The sequence below is a fragment of the Apteryx mantelli genome, chromosome 27 (genome assembly GCF_036417845.1).
Source record: "Apteryx mantelli isolate bAptMan1 chromosome 27, bAptMan1.hap1, whole genome shotgun sequence".
In the NCBI taxonomy this organism is placed as follows: domain Eukaryota; kingdom Metazoa; phylum Chordata; class Aves; order Apterygiformes; family Apterygidae; genus Apteryx; species Apteryx mantelli.
The window spans coordinates 8437258-8453908 of record NC_090004.1 but is presented as its reverse complement, the minus strand read 5'-3'; the positions used below and the strand labels follow the sequence as shown (position 1 = coordinate 8453908).

Sequence of the window (16651 nt, the reverse complement as noted above, 5' to 3'; positions counted from 1 at the left end):
CAGCGTGGGCTGATGGAGCGTGAACTAGCCCGGGCGATCTTTACGAGCTGAAACCCTGCACATCGCAGAAGGGTTCGTTTCTCTGCGCGAAGCCCGGGGAGCTCTTAGAAACCTGCCTTAGGAGACAAGTGAACGAAATCTCCAGACCCAAATGCGCCAGACTTCTCCATGAACTCGCCATGAATGTGGTTTTTATTTTTTTTGACAGAAACGCGCACGTAACTTTCTCTGGAGGAACCGCGGATTTTTGTAGTTGGTCTTGTAGTATTTTAAAACCGAGAAACCCGTAGAGTCTTTTCCGCAGGGATGCGCGAGTGACGAGGCAGAGGTAAGGGTTTCCGAACGCGCGCTCGTTCGGATGGGGCGCTTGCACCGCGGGCTGCCAGCGAGGCGGGCGAGCGGCGGCTCGGCGCGCGGCGTGGGGCCGGTGTTCGGAGCGGGAGCGCCGCGCGCGTCTGCCCCGTCCCGTGCCCAGGGCGGCGCCGGCAGCTGCTCCGCGGCAGGTTTCCCCCGTGGGAGCCGGTTCCCGGCGCGGGACACCGAGCCCGGCGCAGCCCCGGTGGCACCGTGCCGCCTTCCCCCGCGCCCGGAGCCAGGGCAGGGCGCCCGGCCGGGCCGGCGGGCAGAGCCGGCGGCTGCAGCCGATGCGCCGCGGTGCAGCCTGCTCCGGACGAGGGCACCGCGGGGGAGCGCGGCGAGCGCGTGCCCCGGCAGGGTCCGGGGGGGACGGCGAGCGGCGGTCGCGGCCGCAGCCAGACCTCCTCGGCGCGTGGGGCAGCGCTGCCGCGGCTCACGCGGGGGCTCGGGGGCCGCTCCGGGGAGGCACGGGGCTCCGGGGAGGTCTGGAGCGTGGCGAAGGTTCGGATTAGCTCCTGCGGGAGCCCGAACCGCCCTCCCCGTCCTCCGCGCTGGCCGGGCTGGGGCTGCAGCCTGACCCAAAACGCGGGCATTTGGGGAATTCTCTTCCCTGGATTCCCATGGTTTCGCACGGGCTCAGGCTCCTGCGTGCCTTTGCGCTGACTCTGGAGAGGAGTGATGGGTGTTCAGGTGATGCAGCCCCGGCTGGAAGCAGTGTCTTACGATAGGGTAATGCTGGCAGAAGCACACGTTGCGTGGCATGGCAGCGTGGAGCCGTGACTGTCCTGTGCACAGCCAGCGGACACCAGCGCAAGAAGTCCTCCAGCCTGAAGGTCCGCGCGCTAGGGACACTGCTGGGCAGCGCTCTTTGTGGTGGCCCGGTTCGTGCTGGGCTCTCCGGGGTTCGGTGCTGGGTCCCTCTCTACCATCCTGCCTCAGCAGCATCCTCTGTGCTGGCGGCAGGAGCTGCTGCGAGCCCCCTCCAAGAGGCAGGACACAAATTCGCATGCAGCTCGACTCGCACCCATGCCTGCTCTGGAGAGGACTCAGCCCGTCCCTGCCCACCGCTTTCCACTGAGCAGCCTCCCTGTCCTGCCCAAAGCTGAGGTTTATTTTTCCCAGTTGTGTTTTTCCTTCTGCTCCTGAAAACAGCACTGTTCTCTGGCGCTCCACAAGGCTGGGGTTTCTGAGGCGGTGGCATTTCGGGGGGAGAACCAGCGCACCGGGAATCCCTGTAGGAAGCTCGCACTTGGCAGATGCTTCCTTTGCACGTGACCACGATGCTGTGCGGAAAGTCCTAGGTGCTGTTTGGGGTCTAGCCCCAGGCTTCGTCTCTGCTTTTGGCTGGGGAAGCTGGTTAGCACAGTGGCTTGTGGCTCGCAGGGCTCCTGTGAGCCCTGGCGATTTGCTTTTAAAAAGCATGCATTCAAAGCCAATGGTATGACATTGCTGTAGGCCCTTGTTTGGACGCATTTATGCCGAAATGAGAGGGGAACCGCGTATTGCACAGAGCAGGTGCATGCCCGTGTGGGGAGATGAGCACTGCAGCAGCGCGCTCTGGTTTTGCTTCCGATTGCGCGCTTGACCGCTGCGGTCCCCGTGCTCTCAGGCGCCAGCGAGTGGGGCCTGCACCCCTGCACGGCGCGCATCAGCTCTGCATCTCTCCCCCGAAGTCTGCTGGGCACCTCGCTGCGTGGCAATGCGGCTTTTAAGGGTGGTTTAGAAGCTCTTTTGATGAAGAGCTACGTTCTCCGTCCCACCTGCTCCTGCTTTGGTCTGAAACTTGGTCTGGTGTGAAATTCCTGGTCTGAAATCTGACTTGCTTGCTGCTGTTGTAGCGCATTTCCTCGCTGGCTGGCATTCGGTAAGTGTGCTACTGAACTTCAGGAAGGTTTAAAACGACGCAAAGCTGCATCTAGTAAGAACAGGCTTGATTGCTCAGTGAGCCTGGCTAAACCTGGCTGCGCAGCCTCGGTGCTCCCGCTTCCATCCGGACCAACGGCACCGCCTGTGCTAGAGGAACCAACGGCTAATGAAAATCTCCCGGTACAAGTCCCCCTGATGCTTTACAAGGCGGAAGCACGAACACTCCTGGGGAGATGGCGGCGACGCTGCCGGCCCCGGGCGCACTGCATTTGGGAGCAGCGTGGCGGGCGCCCGGCCAGGACGCGCTCCCCGCTAGCAGGATCGCGGCAGACCCAGGGAGCAGCCGCGCAGAAGCCAGTGGAAGGAGTCAGACCTCAACAACGCTGCGGAGAGCTCTGCTGCCAGATTGCTTTTTATTATTTTATTTTTTCAGTGAAGTTTATGGGTTAGGGATTTTGCAGAACTTGGCACTTGGATATCATATCAAATGAAGACCTTCTGGTTCGGAAATTTGACTTAATGCAGCCTTCTTTTATTGCTTCAAGGATTAAGCAGAACAAAGTGGCTCTGCGTGTGCGTGCCGGGAGATGCTTGCTGGCCGGCGGCGCGAGACACCCCGTGGCAGCGGCGACGACCAAGCCGTGCACGCGCGGGACGTTCTTCCGCGAGGGCGTTCGACGTGCTCCTCACGTGACACGGCGGCGCTCTCTCTGCTTTGCCGGCAGAGGAAACACCCCTCAGAAAGAGAGGAAGAGGGAGACGTTCCCAACGAGCGCTGGAAACTCGGCAGCAGCTTCTGCCCAGGACCGGGGCCACCTCGTGCCTCCCCGGTCTCTCCCTCCCCGTCCCAACCTGAAGCACGATGGACCCGTGCGTGGGCTCCTGCTTTTCCGAAAGGTCCCTCCTCCATCCGAAAGGATGCTGAGCCATGCTGGGGGAGCCGCTCGGGCCCTGTCCGGGGCAGGGCCGCCCGGGAGGTATAAAATGAGATGCCGAAAGCGACCCCTGCCCGGGAATGCAGGGCTGGAGGCGCGTCCCGTCTAGGTGCTACGCGGGGAGCGACACGGCATGGGATGGGCATCGGGCTCTGGCAGAGAGCGGTGCGGGAGACCTCCTGCCTGGAGATTTTCCCCAAGAATAAGGAACTACTGGCCCTTGCCGCTATGCTGTTTTTATGTTGCTGCAGCTCCAGCAGCATCCATACGTGCACCACGCTCGGGGCTCCGAAACCGCTGCTGTGACCCGACGTCCGCCCGAGACACCCTGTGCTCACGGCTGGCCACTTCTCATTAGTGACCCTTCCCCGTTGCCTCCTCCTCCTCCTCCTCCTCCTCCTGCCCCCTCCAGCCGCCTCGGATCACCGGAGCGCCGCTGCCCTTAAGTGGTGGGCTCGAGGGAAGGGTATACCAAGCTTGGGGAATCTGAAAAACCTTGTCTTGTCTTCGTTCCTGCCTGCAAACATCTTCACGGATATCAGTGGGAGTTCTCACTAGACTCGTAAATTTTAAACAAACATTGCAAAAATTAATGGCAAGCAAATTCTGACTGTGGTGTTGTGGGAGCTGACGCTGTGCAGCCACTCTAAATGCTGTGCTTGCACCGGCAGCGATGTGGGACTGTGCAGCAAATCATCTGCATGCCAAGATCAGAGCAGCCTAAGCTTGAAATATGCTGTAGCAAGGAGACGTGAGAAATTGAAAACAAAATTGGAAAAATGAATAAATTTATGGAATCTGTTCTCCTTGCATAAAAACAGGCTGCCAAGGTGAAATTCATCAGATGGAGGGATGCAACTCAACTTATTTCTCTAGCCCTAGGTCCTGGAGATTCACATTCCCCAACATTCACAGCTGATGGCTATGGGCAGCCAACCTGGATTGCCAAGTGCCCTTCACGGGGTTCGCTATTGCTGCTGCTGCGGTCGGACTTTGTCCTGCCTCCAGTCCTCACCCAAGCATCTGTTCCTTCTCTCCTGGCTTCAGTAAACCTTTGGAGAGCCCGTTTACATTACTGATAGGCCGATACATTGGGCAAGAGGCAATATATCAGCAATTTAGTTATTGTGGATTAGGTCTCAAATATCCCAGAGATATTATGTTGGTCTGTCTCACCTTGTGTGTAGGAGGACTAATGGTAAATTATCTGGATGGTTTACATTTTCTGGTTTGCATTGGAGCTCCCAAGGACCAATTTATCCTGATTGAATTGCAAACAAGGCTTACTGTCATCTTGGATGCAGGGGCCAGGTCTCTCTATAAATGAATTCAGAGCAATTTGGGTTACCCCAAATTCTTCCTGTCGATGGGATAATGGCATAAATCCTGCTAATGTTTAGACTGGAAATTGTTTGCAGCAACCTGAGCTTGACTGATGGCCCCAATAGCATAAAGAACCATAATCTGTGTCCGAGGTGAGGGTAGGAAGAGCTGGAAACCCGACTCCCGCTGCAGCCTCTGCCGTGGGCACGGCGTGGACACAGGCGCTGCGCGGGCGAGCTGCAGGGGAGGTTTTGAAACACGGGAAATTTGCTAGTGACCAATCTTGGCACCAGCTTTTCATCGCCCAGGATGCCGGTAGCTTTGCTGTGCGAGCGGGCAGCTGTTGCTGGAGGACCAGGCTCTCTTTGGGCTGGGATGCAAGGAAATGATGGGGGAAAAGTATTTGTTCACATGGTCTGTGTTCGTGGGATCTGGTTTTCCCAGCGCACTCCCCTGCCCCTTGCACTGAACAAGCCCTAAGGGACGGGGATACGTAGCCGAGGCACAAGCTTCATGCTGGCTCTTGGCACGCCGGGGAAGTGTTTGCTCCCTCAGACGATTCCTGCTGCTGTCCCTACAAAAACAAAGTTTGCCTCAACTGTGAGTGTTGTGTAAATACCGAAGAACCGGAGCAGGTTCAGCGTGTACTTCCTGAGAGCGCGCGCTTTACCGGGAAGCCTGCTGCAATTAAAGCACGAAGCTCCCTCCAGCTCAGCTAGCTCTAAGCACTAATTTGGGGGGAAATGGGCCATGCCGCGCCGCACCGCTGTGGGCAGAGGCTGCGGCTGCCCAGGTCCCATCTTGAGCACTTGGCCGCATTTACGGAGCAGCTTGCAGCAAACAGGCTTGGAAGTGCAGGGCACGTTGGTGTTTGCACAAGCGACTGGTTATTTGTTTGAAAACCCTGCGGATGATGCTGCGGGACGTAACGGCAAGCACGTGGGGGCTCTCAGGGGAGCTGCAGAGGGGACGCAGTGAAACGCGCAAAGCTGCCGGGTGGGAGGGGGACGGCGGCGCGTGGCCGAGCCTCGCCGGCGTGCCCAGACCCCGGCACCCACGGGAGGCTCAACCTCGGAGCCACGTGCCGTTGCAAAGCGCCGGCAACACGCGGGCCACATCTTCCTCCAGCAGCGGCTTCGAGGAGCCACCAACCTGCCGCTGCTGTTAGGAATTGCCCTTTCCCTGAGGGTATTTTGCTGCTGGTTGCAACCTCCCCGCAGCCTCTGCTGGGGCAGAGACAGCTTCTCCTGGCCCCTCGCCGGACGCCCTCGTGCCCGTGGTGCCCTGATGCCTCTGTGGGAGATGATGGCCCCCTGCAAGGGACTTGTATCATATTGTGGGCTCCTTGCAGCCTCAGGGAACAGCTGGTTTGCAACAAGCAGCTGCATTTAAAGAGCTTTTTTAATGCACGCATGGCTGCAACGGCTCTCGGAGCTGCAGGAGGTGCCGCAGCCGGCGGCAGAGGTGCAGCCCCGGGCTGCATTAGTGCAAGCACAGCTGGGACCATCACACCCCAAGGCAGGCGGCTGCATGGGGCTGTGGTGCGTTACACCTCCTGCAGGAGCCGGGCGCTTTCCCCTTGGCGGGCATGAGAACCCTCGTGGGAGCAGGGTCTGTGCACCCGCCCTGCGGGAGCACCCGACTCCTCGCGCCCTGCAGCCGGGCACGGGGCCGCCAGCATCGTTCCAGCACCGTCTGCACCGACCATTTGGGGCATCGGCGACTGCGTAGTTGTTATAAAGGGATTAAAACCATTTTCTGTTTCATTTGACCTCCCAGAGTGAATGTTGTCACCTTTATTCCTGCACCACGGCAGCAGTTGGCCGGGCTTTGCTTCGCCAGCTGCATAAAGAAGCGCCTGCCCCCGGCTCGCTGTGTCAGAGCTTTCTGCTTCGCCTGGAAGTCTCGCTTCCTCCGCTCCCCGCCGCACAACACGCAGAAAAATCACCTCCGCAGTCATTTCCCAAAGGGAAGCAGGACGCTGCTCCTGCGGCTGCGCCGGCTGCAGTCGAGCGCGTGCCCGGATTCGAGCGAGGCGGCCGGCTCCGCAGCCTCCTCCTCGCGGGAGCCGCACTGGCTCTGCCCGGGACCCAGCCGGGTCCGAGTGCATTTTATAACGGGCAACACGTTCTCCTTTTGCAGCGCTTTTTCCCCGTGGAACTCGCTGCTGCAGGATCAGATAGAGACAGAAAACTTGGGGGAACCGCAGGGAAATGGCCATTCCCATGGGCGACGGCAATGCTCGGGGTCACCCTAACTCACTCTGCGCCGGAAGGGCTGCGAAGCCTCCCGCTCCCCGGCTCGAGCCGCCCCGTAGCGAGGGTCTGCCGCGGGCACGGGAGGGGAGTCGCACCGTCCCAGGCAGCACTCAAGCAGAGGGGGAGGACAGGGCTCCGCAGGGAGCTTTGACCCTTCCCAGCCGTTTCGAGGGAACGGGAGTTCAGCAGCTTGGAATTTCCCTCGGAGCAGCAAGGCGGCGTTTCAGCCAGCTCCCAGGACGAGCCCGCCCCGGCCCCGGGCGGCTCCGTGTCCCGCTGGGGACGGCAGGATCACTTTGTGCCCAGCCTGGCCGCGGCCCCAGAGCTGCCCCACGATGGGAAACGGCTCGTGGGCTTGGCAGTCCGCAGAGGCCATCTGCTAGTCGACGAGCGGTGGCCGAGGAGGACTGCCGCTATTTTAAGCAAGTTACAGCTATAACTGTACGCAGCATCGGCAGATGGCAAAACTGCATTACACATTTCTACAGGAAAATCGTGTGCTAATTGCTGTTGAGCGGAGCAGTGACTTGCAGACGAGCGTGGTGGGCGACCTCCTCCACGCGGCTCCGTGTGCTGCTGCTCCAGATTCGTTCTAGGGCTCCTGCGCTCCCTCGCTGCAGCGCCCAGCCAAGCGCTTGCAGGAATGATGCAAAGCAGCGTTTATTATCTGGTAAAGTTAATCTGTTCTCCTTTTCCTTTCCAGTTCCTGCGCGCGCCCGTGGATGCTACCCGCAGCTAACGCTTGCAGCCCGAGCCCCCAGATGGGACTAGACCCACGCTCCTGCGCTCCTTATGGGGTTGACGGCAGAATCATGTTACCCGCTACCTAAGCTGTCTGCGGCCGATGCTACCGTTTGTGGATATGGTCCTGCACCAGGCTTCACGCACAAACACTCAATCCTGATCCAGCCCAAGACTTACTAGCAGAAGCAGACCGAGATCCCCAGCTGCGGACCAGACCCCCACCACCCTGCAACATAGGGGCTGCAGCGCTGGGGAGTTACTATGCGGCTTGGACTCTTTGTGGCGGTGGTTTTTCTAAGCTCCATGGATCTAACAGGCAGCAGCAAAGTGCTGAAGGGCAAGAGACAAAGACGAAGTATGTATGAAACGCTTTTCTCCTCTATTTCCTGCTGTACTATTGATGCAGATTGTGAATTTACCTAATGCACAGAGCTGGCCAGAGCCACGCGGGGCCCGGCAAGGCCAGTGTCCTCCCTTTCCCTGCTCCCACGTTAATGACATGCACTAACTTATCCCACAGGCAATAACCCCATGGGCACCTCCAGGCATGGATGGGAAGGAGCCATGCCAAAGGCTGGGGTGCTCAGCTGGGAATAGCCAGCACTCCCTGGCGCTCGGGGCGAGCTGGGAATTGCAGCCGAGCAGTTCACTCCTCGAGCAGAGCCGGGGTCGGCTTCTCCCCTTCCCGCAGGGCTGGGGCTCACCCTGACCCTCCCTCCGTCCCACCGCCCTGCGGACACGGGTCTGGCCGTGCATGTGGCTGCCCAGCCTTCCCCGCCGCTGCAGCAGGGAGCCCGAGCAGCGAGAGCCCGGCTGCTCCTCGGCCCTGTTGCAGCACTGCTCAGCGCTGGCTCGCACAGCACAACCATCATCACTCGTGCACCCCCAAAAAGAGAGAAAGAAAGAGATAGATAGAAAGAGAGAAAGCAAGCTTGCAAGCAGGAGCACGCACATGTCTCTGGGCACTGCTCGCTGGGGAGCAGGCAGCCGCCCAGCAGCACTCCCAGCCCTTCCTCCCGCGCTCATCATCAGCCAGCCCTGCACCCCCGCTGCTGCTTTTATAGCCTCAGTGGGGCCAGCTGGGCGCCCGCCCCGGGCTCTCGCTCCGGCTTCGGCTCTCGCCCCGGCCTCGTGCTGGAGCCACTCCAGGGACAGCGCTTGCCCTGCGGCCACCCGAGGGTGAGACCAGCCCCAGCTCAGCTGCTGGGGCGGGAGGCAGTGCCGAGGCCATCAGATGCAGCGCAGCTAAAGGCGCCTGCTTTTAGGGGGGCTGAGGGTGCAGAAAGGGCAGTTTTCAATCCTCCCCGGCAGCTGGGGTGTTCCCTGGCCACTTGCACTCGGTGACTAACGCGGGCAACCTGTGCTAATTGGCTCAAGTGCCGCCACATGGGTTTGCCTTCATTTATGCAAGCTGGTTTGAACCCTGGTTTACATTAAAGCCCGTTTAAACTAAGTTTTATAAAAATCATCTTATATTAAAACTGTGAGTGTTGAGCTCGGTGAGAAGAGGGGAAACTTGGTGTCGTGGCCCCGAGGTGTCAGCGGCGTGCGATGAGGGTGCACCGTGCACGGGGATGCGCCAGGGCTCCCGGCTCCGGGATGCCGGCACGCCGCGGGGGCCACAGTCCGGATGTGGCAAACGGCCCCCCAGCCAACACGGAGCAACTGCTCCATGCGGGCAGGGACCAGCTCCGCTTTCTGTTTCATTTTCTGAGGCTGGAGCCGCCCCCGTGCCCCCAGCAGGACCCCGCGGAGCCCCAGCCACGTCACCGCCGAGCGAGCGTGGGTCCTGCTGGGATTTTGGATCGCCGCGGGAGGGAGAGGGAAGTTTTCTTAGCTCTCAGTCTGGCACGTGAATGCTCTGGTGCTCCATGCTTGCTTTTGAAGGCTAGTAAACACAGCATTTAAACTAATACCTTTGTAAATACACAACCCTTCTATAAACAAGGATGCTGCTTGCATAATAAACTAATAAAAATAACCTGCATTCTAGCCTGCAAAGAATGCTATTGCTTTCAAAACAAGCAGCGTTTTGCATGATAATTAAAAGCAGAAAATTCTCAAGACACGGGATCAAGTATTTTTCTTGGACTGAACCTAGATGCTAAGAACACATCTCTATTTTGGGAGCAGTGAAATCTCTGATGTTGCCAGGCTCAGTTATTGTAAGAGGGGAGGCAGCGCAATCCATCTCGGGGCTCTCGCTCCAGTCTCGCGTGGGTCCCTGCTCGGGAGCCTGGTGCAGCGCCGTCCCGGCGTGTCCCGGCGCACGCCTGCAGCTCGGCCGGTTGCAGGACCCGCCGCGTGGGACACGGCGCTTTGGGATCCCGGCGCTCATCGCCGCCGTGGTCCCGCTGCCGGTGCAGGCGCCGGGAGGCCGCAGGGCGCGCGGCGGCTTGTCGTCCTGCCGGGGAGCCTGGCGCCTGGCACGGCAGCGCTCCGGCCCCGCGCGGCGCTGACCGCCCGGGCTCTCTCTTGCCGTTCCAGTTAGCACCGAGCTCAGTCAGGGCTGCGCGAGAGGCTGCGACCTGTGCTCCGAGTTCAACGGGTGCCTGAGATGCTCCCCCAAGCTCTTCATCCTTCTGGAGAGGAACGACATCCGACAGATCGGGATTTGCCTGCCGTCTTGTCCGCTGGGATACTTTGGCCTTCGCAATACAGACATGAACAAGTGCATCAGTGAGTACCGGGGCCGGGAGGGAAGGGACAAGGCTTGCGGGGGTGTAACGCCTTGCAGCAGACCATGTCGCCCCGGGTCAGGCAGGGAGAAATGCCGTCACGGTGTCCAAGGGGAGGAGATGGCGCTGAGCGAGACGGGGATCTACCCAGGGAATAATCCCCATAAAACGACTCCTTTACAGGGAAGTTTCCTAAGGCACCCTGGTAGGCGGCGTTCCCGCTCACGCTGCAGTCGGCATGGCTGTGCCGGGGCTGGGATGAGCCTCTCCGCACGGCCGCTCTGCCGGAGGCACGGGCCGCTTCCCAGGGCACCGCCTGGGAGACGGAGAAGGAGGATGCTCCAAGGAGCCTCCATCTCCCCCATCTCCCGCTGATAGCTCCTGCCAAGCCAGGGTCAAGAAAAGCAGTAAAATTAATTCATCTGGGCTTGGAAAAGCCCATATAAATTGCCAACAGGGAGGGACAGATTGCAGGATATTGGCCTATCAATGACATGAAAAGCCTATTGAGCACCCACCACCTGTACATCAGCCCTTCCGGGCAGCTTCTGCCTTGAATGTTGGCCTCTCCATCTTTCTCGGTCTCGGAGAGCCTCTGCGGATGCCTGTGCTGTTGGCACGGCCGGTCATCCCGCAGAGCGGTGCCAACGGCAGAGTCTCCAGGGCTGGGTTTCCCTCCAGCAACACGCTCCGCACCATGCAGGTCCACTGTGCACGTGACCGTCTTGCAGGACATTTGGGTAGCTCTGTTACCAGACTGCCAGGGCGGCATCCTCTTTCTTCGGGAGGAAGCAGAAGGAGGGAAATCTTTTCAGCATTTAAGGAATTACTCGCACGAGTACCTTTCTTCTGTCTTCTGCCCGTTCCCCATAAATAAGCAGCTGTCTGAAAGAGATCCTCGGCCTGGAGCTGCCTCTTTCAGCCAGAGCACTGGAAAGGAAGCCAGACGTGGAAAAATGCGCTCATTTCCCTGGCAGCTTCCTGCAAACCACCTCATGGCCAGCTTTCCGTCTAACTCAGTTTCTTTGCAGCCTATACTGAAGCTGCAGCTGGAGCAGCTGATACCGGACTTTATTCTTTGCGCTTTTCCACGTTGGCCGACTGATGCTCAGGCTGAACAGCAGCCCCAGCCTTTTCCACGCTGTCTGATTTCGATCTGGCGGTGGCTGCTGTTGGCTCTGAGAGCTGTAGCACAGTGGCTCTGTCCCACACCAAGGAGCAGTGCAAAGAAAACCGGCTTCCAGGTGGCACAAGGCAGAGCCGGCAGGACGTTCGGAGACTCGCCCGGCTGTTTGCAGACCCCTTGGAGCCAGGAACGAGCTCGAGCTGGCTGTCGAGTCCAGTACGCCCTGAGCCTTTCGGGGTGCGCTATGCTGTGGCCCAAGCCTGCTCCTCGTCTGCCGGACGCGGGCTGCTGGCCCCGCTGACACGGCTGCATTGCGCCGTCGCTCCCGGCAGCTGCCCGGCACGTGGTGCCCGGTCTCGGCTCGGCGCACCGGCCGTACCCGGGTGCCGGGCGCAGCTCCCCTATGCCGCACGCAGTCGCCTGGCCACCAGCTGGTTCGCTCACATCAGACTACATGATGGCTTTGTGTTTTCTCCCCAGAATGCAAAATTGAGAACTGTGAGTCCTGTTTCAGTCGAAACTTTTGCACAAAATGTAAGGAAGGTTTGTATTTGCACAAAGGGAGATGCTACGTCACGTGCCCCGAAGGCTACTCTGCTGCCAACGGGACCATGGAGTGCAGCAGTCCTGGTAAGCAACGCCTGGGCAGCTTTCGCTCACCTTCCTATGCATTTATCAGGCCCCGCAGCATCTATAGGCCCCCACCTGTTTCGTCCGTAAGGAGGCGATCACTTGTTTGCGTTTTTCTGCTTTCGCTCGTAGTCTTTTCCCCTGGCAAGCGTGGAGCGTACACATGACCTCTGCGGTGTGAGCTCCAGCCTGGCCCAACAGCAACATGTCTGAACCCCTTGTCCAGCCCCTGCTGTGCAAAGCAGTGGAAAAAGGAAGCGAGCGTTAGTTTGCTTTTCAGTGGCTGAATATTCGCACATACAAAACCCTTCAGAAACTCTCCACCACGTGGCACTTACATTTACAGTTGCGGTGTAAGAGGTAGTTTCCCTGTTGCTGTTTTAAAGGCCAGTTGTGGTTTGGAGGACACCAACATACCCTTCAGAGACCACGTCTCTCTGGTGGGTGATGGCACGGGCAGACCCAGGCCTCCGGAGCGCAGAGCCCTCCGGAAAACCACCCTGCTCGAGGAGCAGCATCGCACCGTTACCGCTGCTTACTTGCAAAGTGCGACTCAGAGTCTTTGCTATATGTTAAGAAAGAGGGTGTCCTGGGAACTTAAGAAGCCGCTGGGGAAAGGCACATACCCTTTAAACCTGACCCGGGGAGGGATGTGGGAGAGGTGTGATGGTGCGGAAGGGCTCCTGGAAGCACTGAGGCGGCAGCGGAGAAGCGGGAATGACGCCCGGCCTCTCTTGTGATCCGGCAGCACAATGTGAAATGAGCGAGTGGGGTCCCTGGGGCCCCTGCTCCAAGAAGAGGAAGCTGTGCGGCTTCAAGAAGGGCAACGAGGACCGGACGCGGAGGATCCTGCAGGCTCCCTCCGGGGACGCGTCCCTGTGCCCCGCCACCACGGAGGTGCGCAGATGCACCGTGCAGAAGAGCCAGTGCCCCGAAGGTGAGCGAGCCTCCGAAGCGCGCGCGGGCGCGTGCCGCTGCTCCTGGGCGGCGCGGTGGCCGTCGGGGCCCAGGCGAAGCTCCGCGGGAGCCCGGCGCGAGGCAGCAGCTAGGGAGCCCCCGGGGAAGCGGCACAGACCTCTGCGGGGGGCATCCTCAGCACGGCTCACGCGCTTGCTGTGCGCTTTCAGATACTTTAGCTTCTTCACTGGACGAAGAGCAAATAAGGCAGGTGAGGCAGGCAGCTGAGGGTGTGAGCCCACGGGTGATGTGGCGATGGGAGTCACCTGCTCCAGCCCCTTTCAGGAACGCTAAGGCCTGCGCTTCTCCCGGGAATTACAGCGTCCTGAGGATGAGCGGTGGTTCGGTCATCCTCTTACGAGATGGACAAGGGTTGCAGTCGGGGTGACTGTTCTGAGGGAAATTGGTTCTGAGCAGCGACTAACAGCACAGAGATAAAACACTGGGAAAGGGGAGGTGCGTTTCGGTAACTCCGATGCGCATGGTCACGCGCGTGTTATGCTGCGGGGCTTGCTATGTAACAGCAGAGAAACGCAGGTCTTAAAAGTCCTGCCCGAGGCTGAAAATTATACAGCTAACTCCAGATTAGAGCTTTCTCCCCTGTTTAAATTGAGGCAACAGCTCTAAATATAAACAGCAGTTTGGCAGATAAGCCTGTTCTTCCACCAGCTCTCTGTCCTTGCGGAGGAGATGTGCATGCCTGTAGCATGCCTTTCGAGCGAAGGCAGGGAGCCCCCACGCCAGCCGGGTCGGTGCGCCAGCTAGCTGGGCAAACACATTCCTTCTGCTGGAGAGCCTCACTGCTGCCCTTTGCTTTGCTGCAGGGAAAAGAAAGAAGAAAGAAGAGCAAGGAAAGCAAGATAATATGAATGGAAACAGAAATCGGAAAGACACCAAAGATGCCAAGTCTGGCACCAAGAAGAGGAAGAGCAAACAGAGAGGGGCTGTGGTCCCCGTGACATCTGCTAGCCCTACCCAATAGCTGCCCCTTTACGTCACCTGATGGCAAGACTTCATTGCTGCTATGTATATGAAAGCTTTATTGAACCAGAGCACTGCTACACAACACGTACACATGTTCAGAAAGACAGACATATACTCCTAGCCTCACTCACAGACCCGACAGAAACCACCTACATACGTACTTACGGAGGCTGCACACACAACCCAGGACTGCAAAAGGCACACTTGTGCAGAGAGGAGGGCGAGCGGACACGAAAGGAAGCCCGAGTCCCACGAGCGCCGCAGCGGGAAGCCGGGGGAGGAGAGGTGGAGTATGAATCAGAGCGAAGAACATAGATGCGAGTATTCGTGACAAAATGCCTCGGCTCAAAATCAGCTGTGTAGCCCCAGTACAATATGGCTCCAGCCAGACGGACAAGACTGGAATTGAATTTCTGCTCTTCCAAATCATGGAACCTGAAATCATGCAAAGCCGGTGGCCTCTTTCTCTTCCCCCCACCCTTTATTTTGTGTTTTAAGCTGTATGACTTTATCATTGAGAATACATGTTAAGCGTTTGTGATAAGAGGTCAGTGGTAACTGCCCTGAATCTGCTTCAAAGAGTTATTTCAAATTAAAAAAAAACAAAATAACAACCAGCTTCCTGAGTGTGTGGTTCATGCCTTGGCCCCTATGGAGGCTGGTGTCCCACAGGACAGAGACTCGCTTGTGGAAGGGAAACTCTCAAAAGCTTTAAGAAAATCCCAGAAAATGTTGCCAGCTGCATTGCAGCCACAAATCGGTCATAATTCACTCTCAGAATCCCAGCTGTGTTCCAATAAGCCCCCTGAGGAATTTCCCATTAAAGGATCCAGTTAACATGCAGCAAATTGAGAAAATGAGAGGTTACAACAAACCACAGGTTGCTTAAACATTGCGACTTTGCTTGTACAGTTACAGCTCAAGCCTCTGTTCCTGGGCTAGGGACACACTTGTCCATTTGTCCAGACACCACTCAAATGCATGGTAGGAGGGAATGAAGGCGGGAGGGGGAAGGCACGGTTCAGGCTCTGCAGAAGAAACACAAACTTCTATGTTTGATAGAAACTACTGGTCTCCGTGTCACCAACTGGAATTTCCTGGATCCAGCACAAACACTCCTTCTTTGCAAGAACTGACAACTGGGCAGAGGAACCAGGATGAAGACTGTGCTGGAGAGAGACTTAGTGAACCTGGAGTCTGGTACACACTTCACACTGCCTTTTTTCACATTTACCCTTGACAGTGTAATGAGGTGTCATATTGCTCAGTTTCCCTTATATTTCAAAATATGCTTCCTTGATATAAATATCTGCATACATTTTATTCCTTTAAAGTTCAGCAAAACATCTCTGATGCTGAGGGATGGAGCCAGGTGAGCTGCTGTGGTTCCCAGAGATGTGTGTCCTGGGGAGGATCAGTGGTGAGCTGCTGGAGTTCTTGGCTCCCCGGGAAGGCAATGACTCCAAAGCTAAACTTGGTGAATGAAATTACCGCTGTGCTTGCTTTTGTGCCACCTTCTCTGCTTCATGGCTGTGGCAGAGGGCAGAAACAGCCAGTGAGTACGCTGAATACCTGTGGGAGAAAGCTCCCCGGGCACGTGGCGCGCACGACCCCTTGGTCTGACAAGTTCCTTCTCCTGCTAGGCCAATCCTGGTGCTCTTCTATGAAGAGTGTGCGTTATAGCGCACTTACTGAGAATTCAGACCGTTACAGTTCTAGCAAAAGACAGCAAAACTCTCTCTTTGCCCTATTCACTTTGCTGCTATTTTGGCTTAGTTCAGAATGTGGGAGCTGCATAGTTGTTTCAGCTCCAGAGCTGTACCAAGCTCTCCATGACTGCTTTGCTGGCAGCAAAGCCTTTCAGCCCATCATCCACTTTGTGTTTAAGTAAACAAGAAGCCGTTATATCTTTTAAAGGGGATTCCATTTCAGCACAATGATAAACGACCAGCATACCAAGCAGAGAGAGAAAGAGGTTCTTAAAGTCATCCTTCGAATTGTTTATGGATCATGTTCAGACGATTCCTGAAGGCCTCCCAGTTGAAAGATCAGATCTCACTTTATTTTCTAGCCTCAGCTAGCCTGTGAGATAAGTATTTTGTTTGTGCCATGGCATTGCATGTAACCAGAATCTTTTTTTCCCTTCTGCTATTCAGCAGCAATAATCAGTAACCCTTTCGTGAACCTCAGCTTGCTAATTCATACGCTACTACTTCTTCCCTCCTGCTTCAGTATCTCAATCCAGTTCTCAACAAGGATTAAAGAGAAGAGAGAGTGCATTAGTAAGGTTTTCTGCTACTAAGGTTCTGCCAACTGACTGGATTCCCTACAGTAACTCATGTCAATATTAGCATAAATATTTCAAAACTAAACTACCTATAATAAATCAACACAACATATTTTAAAGAATTTGCTAGAGTTTTTAGAAAAACTGAATTTCTCCTTTCTGTTGTATTCTTTTCCCTTCTTTCTTCCTTTTCATAGCACAACAGGGAAAAAAAGGGAAAAAGGCAAAGGAAACTTTAAAATGTATATTAAGAAAACCCAAGATTTTTAAGTAAGGTTGATTTTAAAATGAAATTGTTTTAGAAAAATTAGGAGGAAAATATTTTTAAAAAATCAAATTTCTTCCTCTTCTTTTAATCAGCTTGAGAATTGTGTTTATTTCCACTCCCAGAGAGCTGGTTTGTTTACAAATTTAGAAGCATTTTGTCTTTGATCAACTTGATTTGCATGCTGGGCTCAACAGACCAAACTTGAGACTTCCTTACATGGGTTAATGTCATCTCAACT

At 56.7% G+C, this 16651-nt stretch overlaps 1 protein-coding gene across 1 annotated transcript; it reads left to right on the top strand.

Moving 5' to 3' along the window:
* Positions 1-288: 288 nt before the first annotated feature.
* On the top strand, positions 289-14402 carry RSPO1 (R-spondin 1). Its single transcript, XM_067311456.1, has 6 exons — positions 289-328; positions 7443-7838; positions 9971-10162; positions 11768-11917; positions 12666-12854; positions 13699-14402. The coding sequence occupies exons 2-6, from the start codon at positions 7745-7747 to the stop codon at positions 13854-13856; spliced, it is 783 nt and encodes a 260-aa protein (XP_067167557.1). The 5' UTR covers positions 289-328; positions 7443-7744; the 3' UTR covers positions 13857-14402.
* The last annotated feature ends 2249 nt before the right edge of the window (positions 14403-16651 follow it).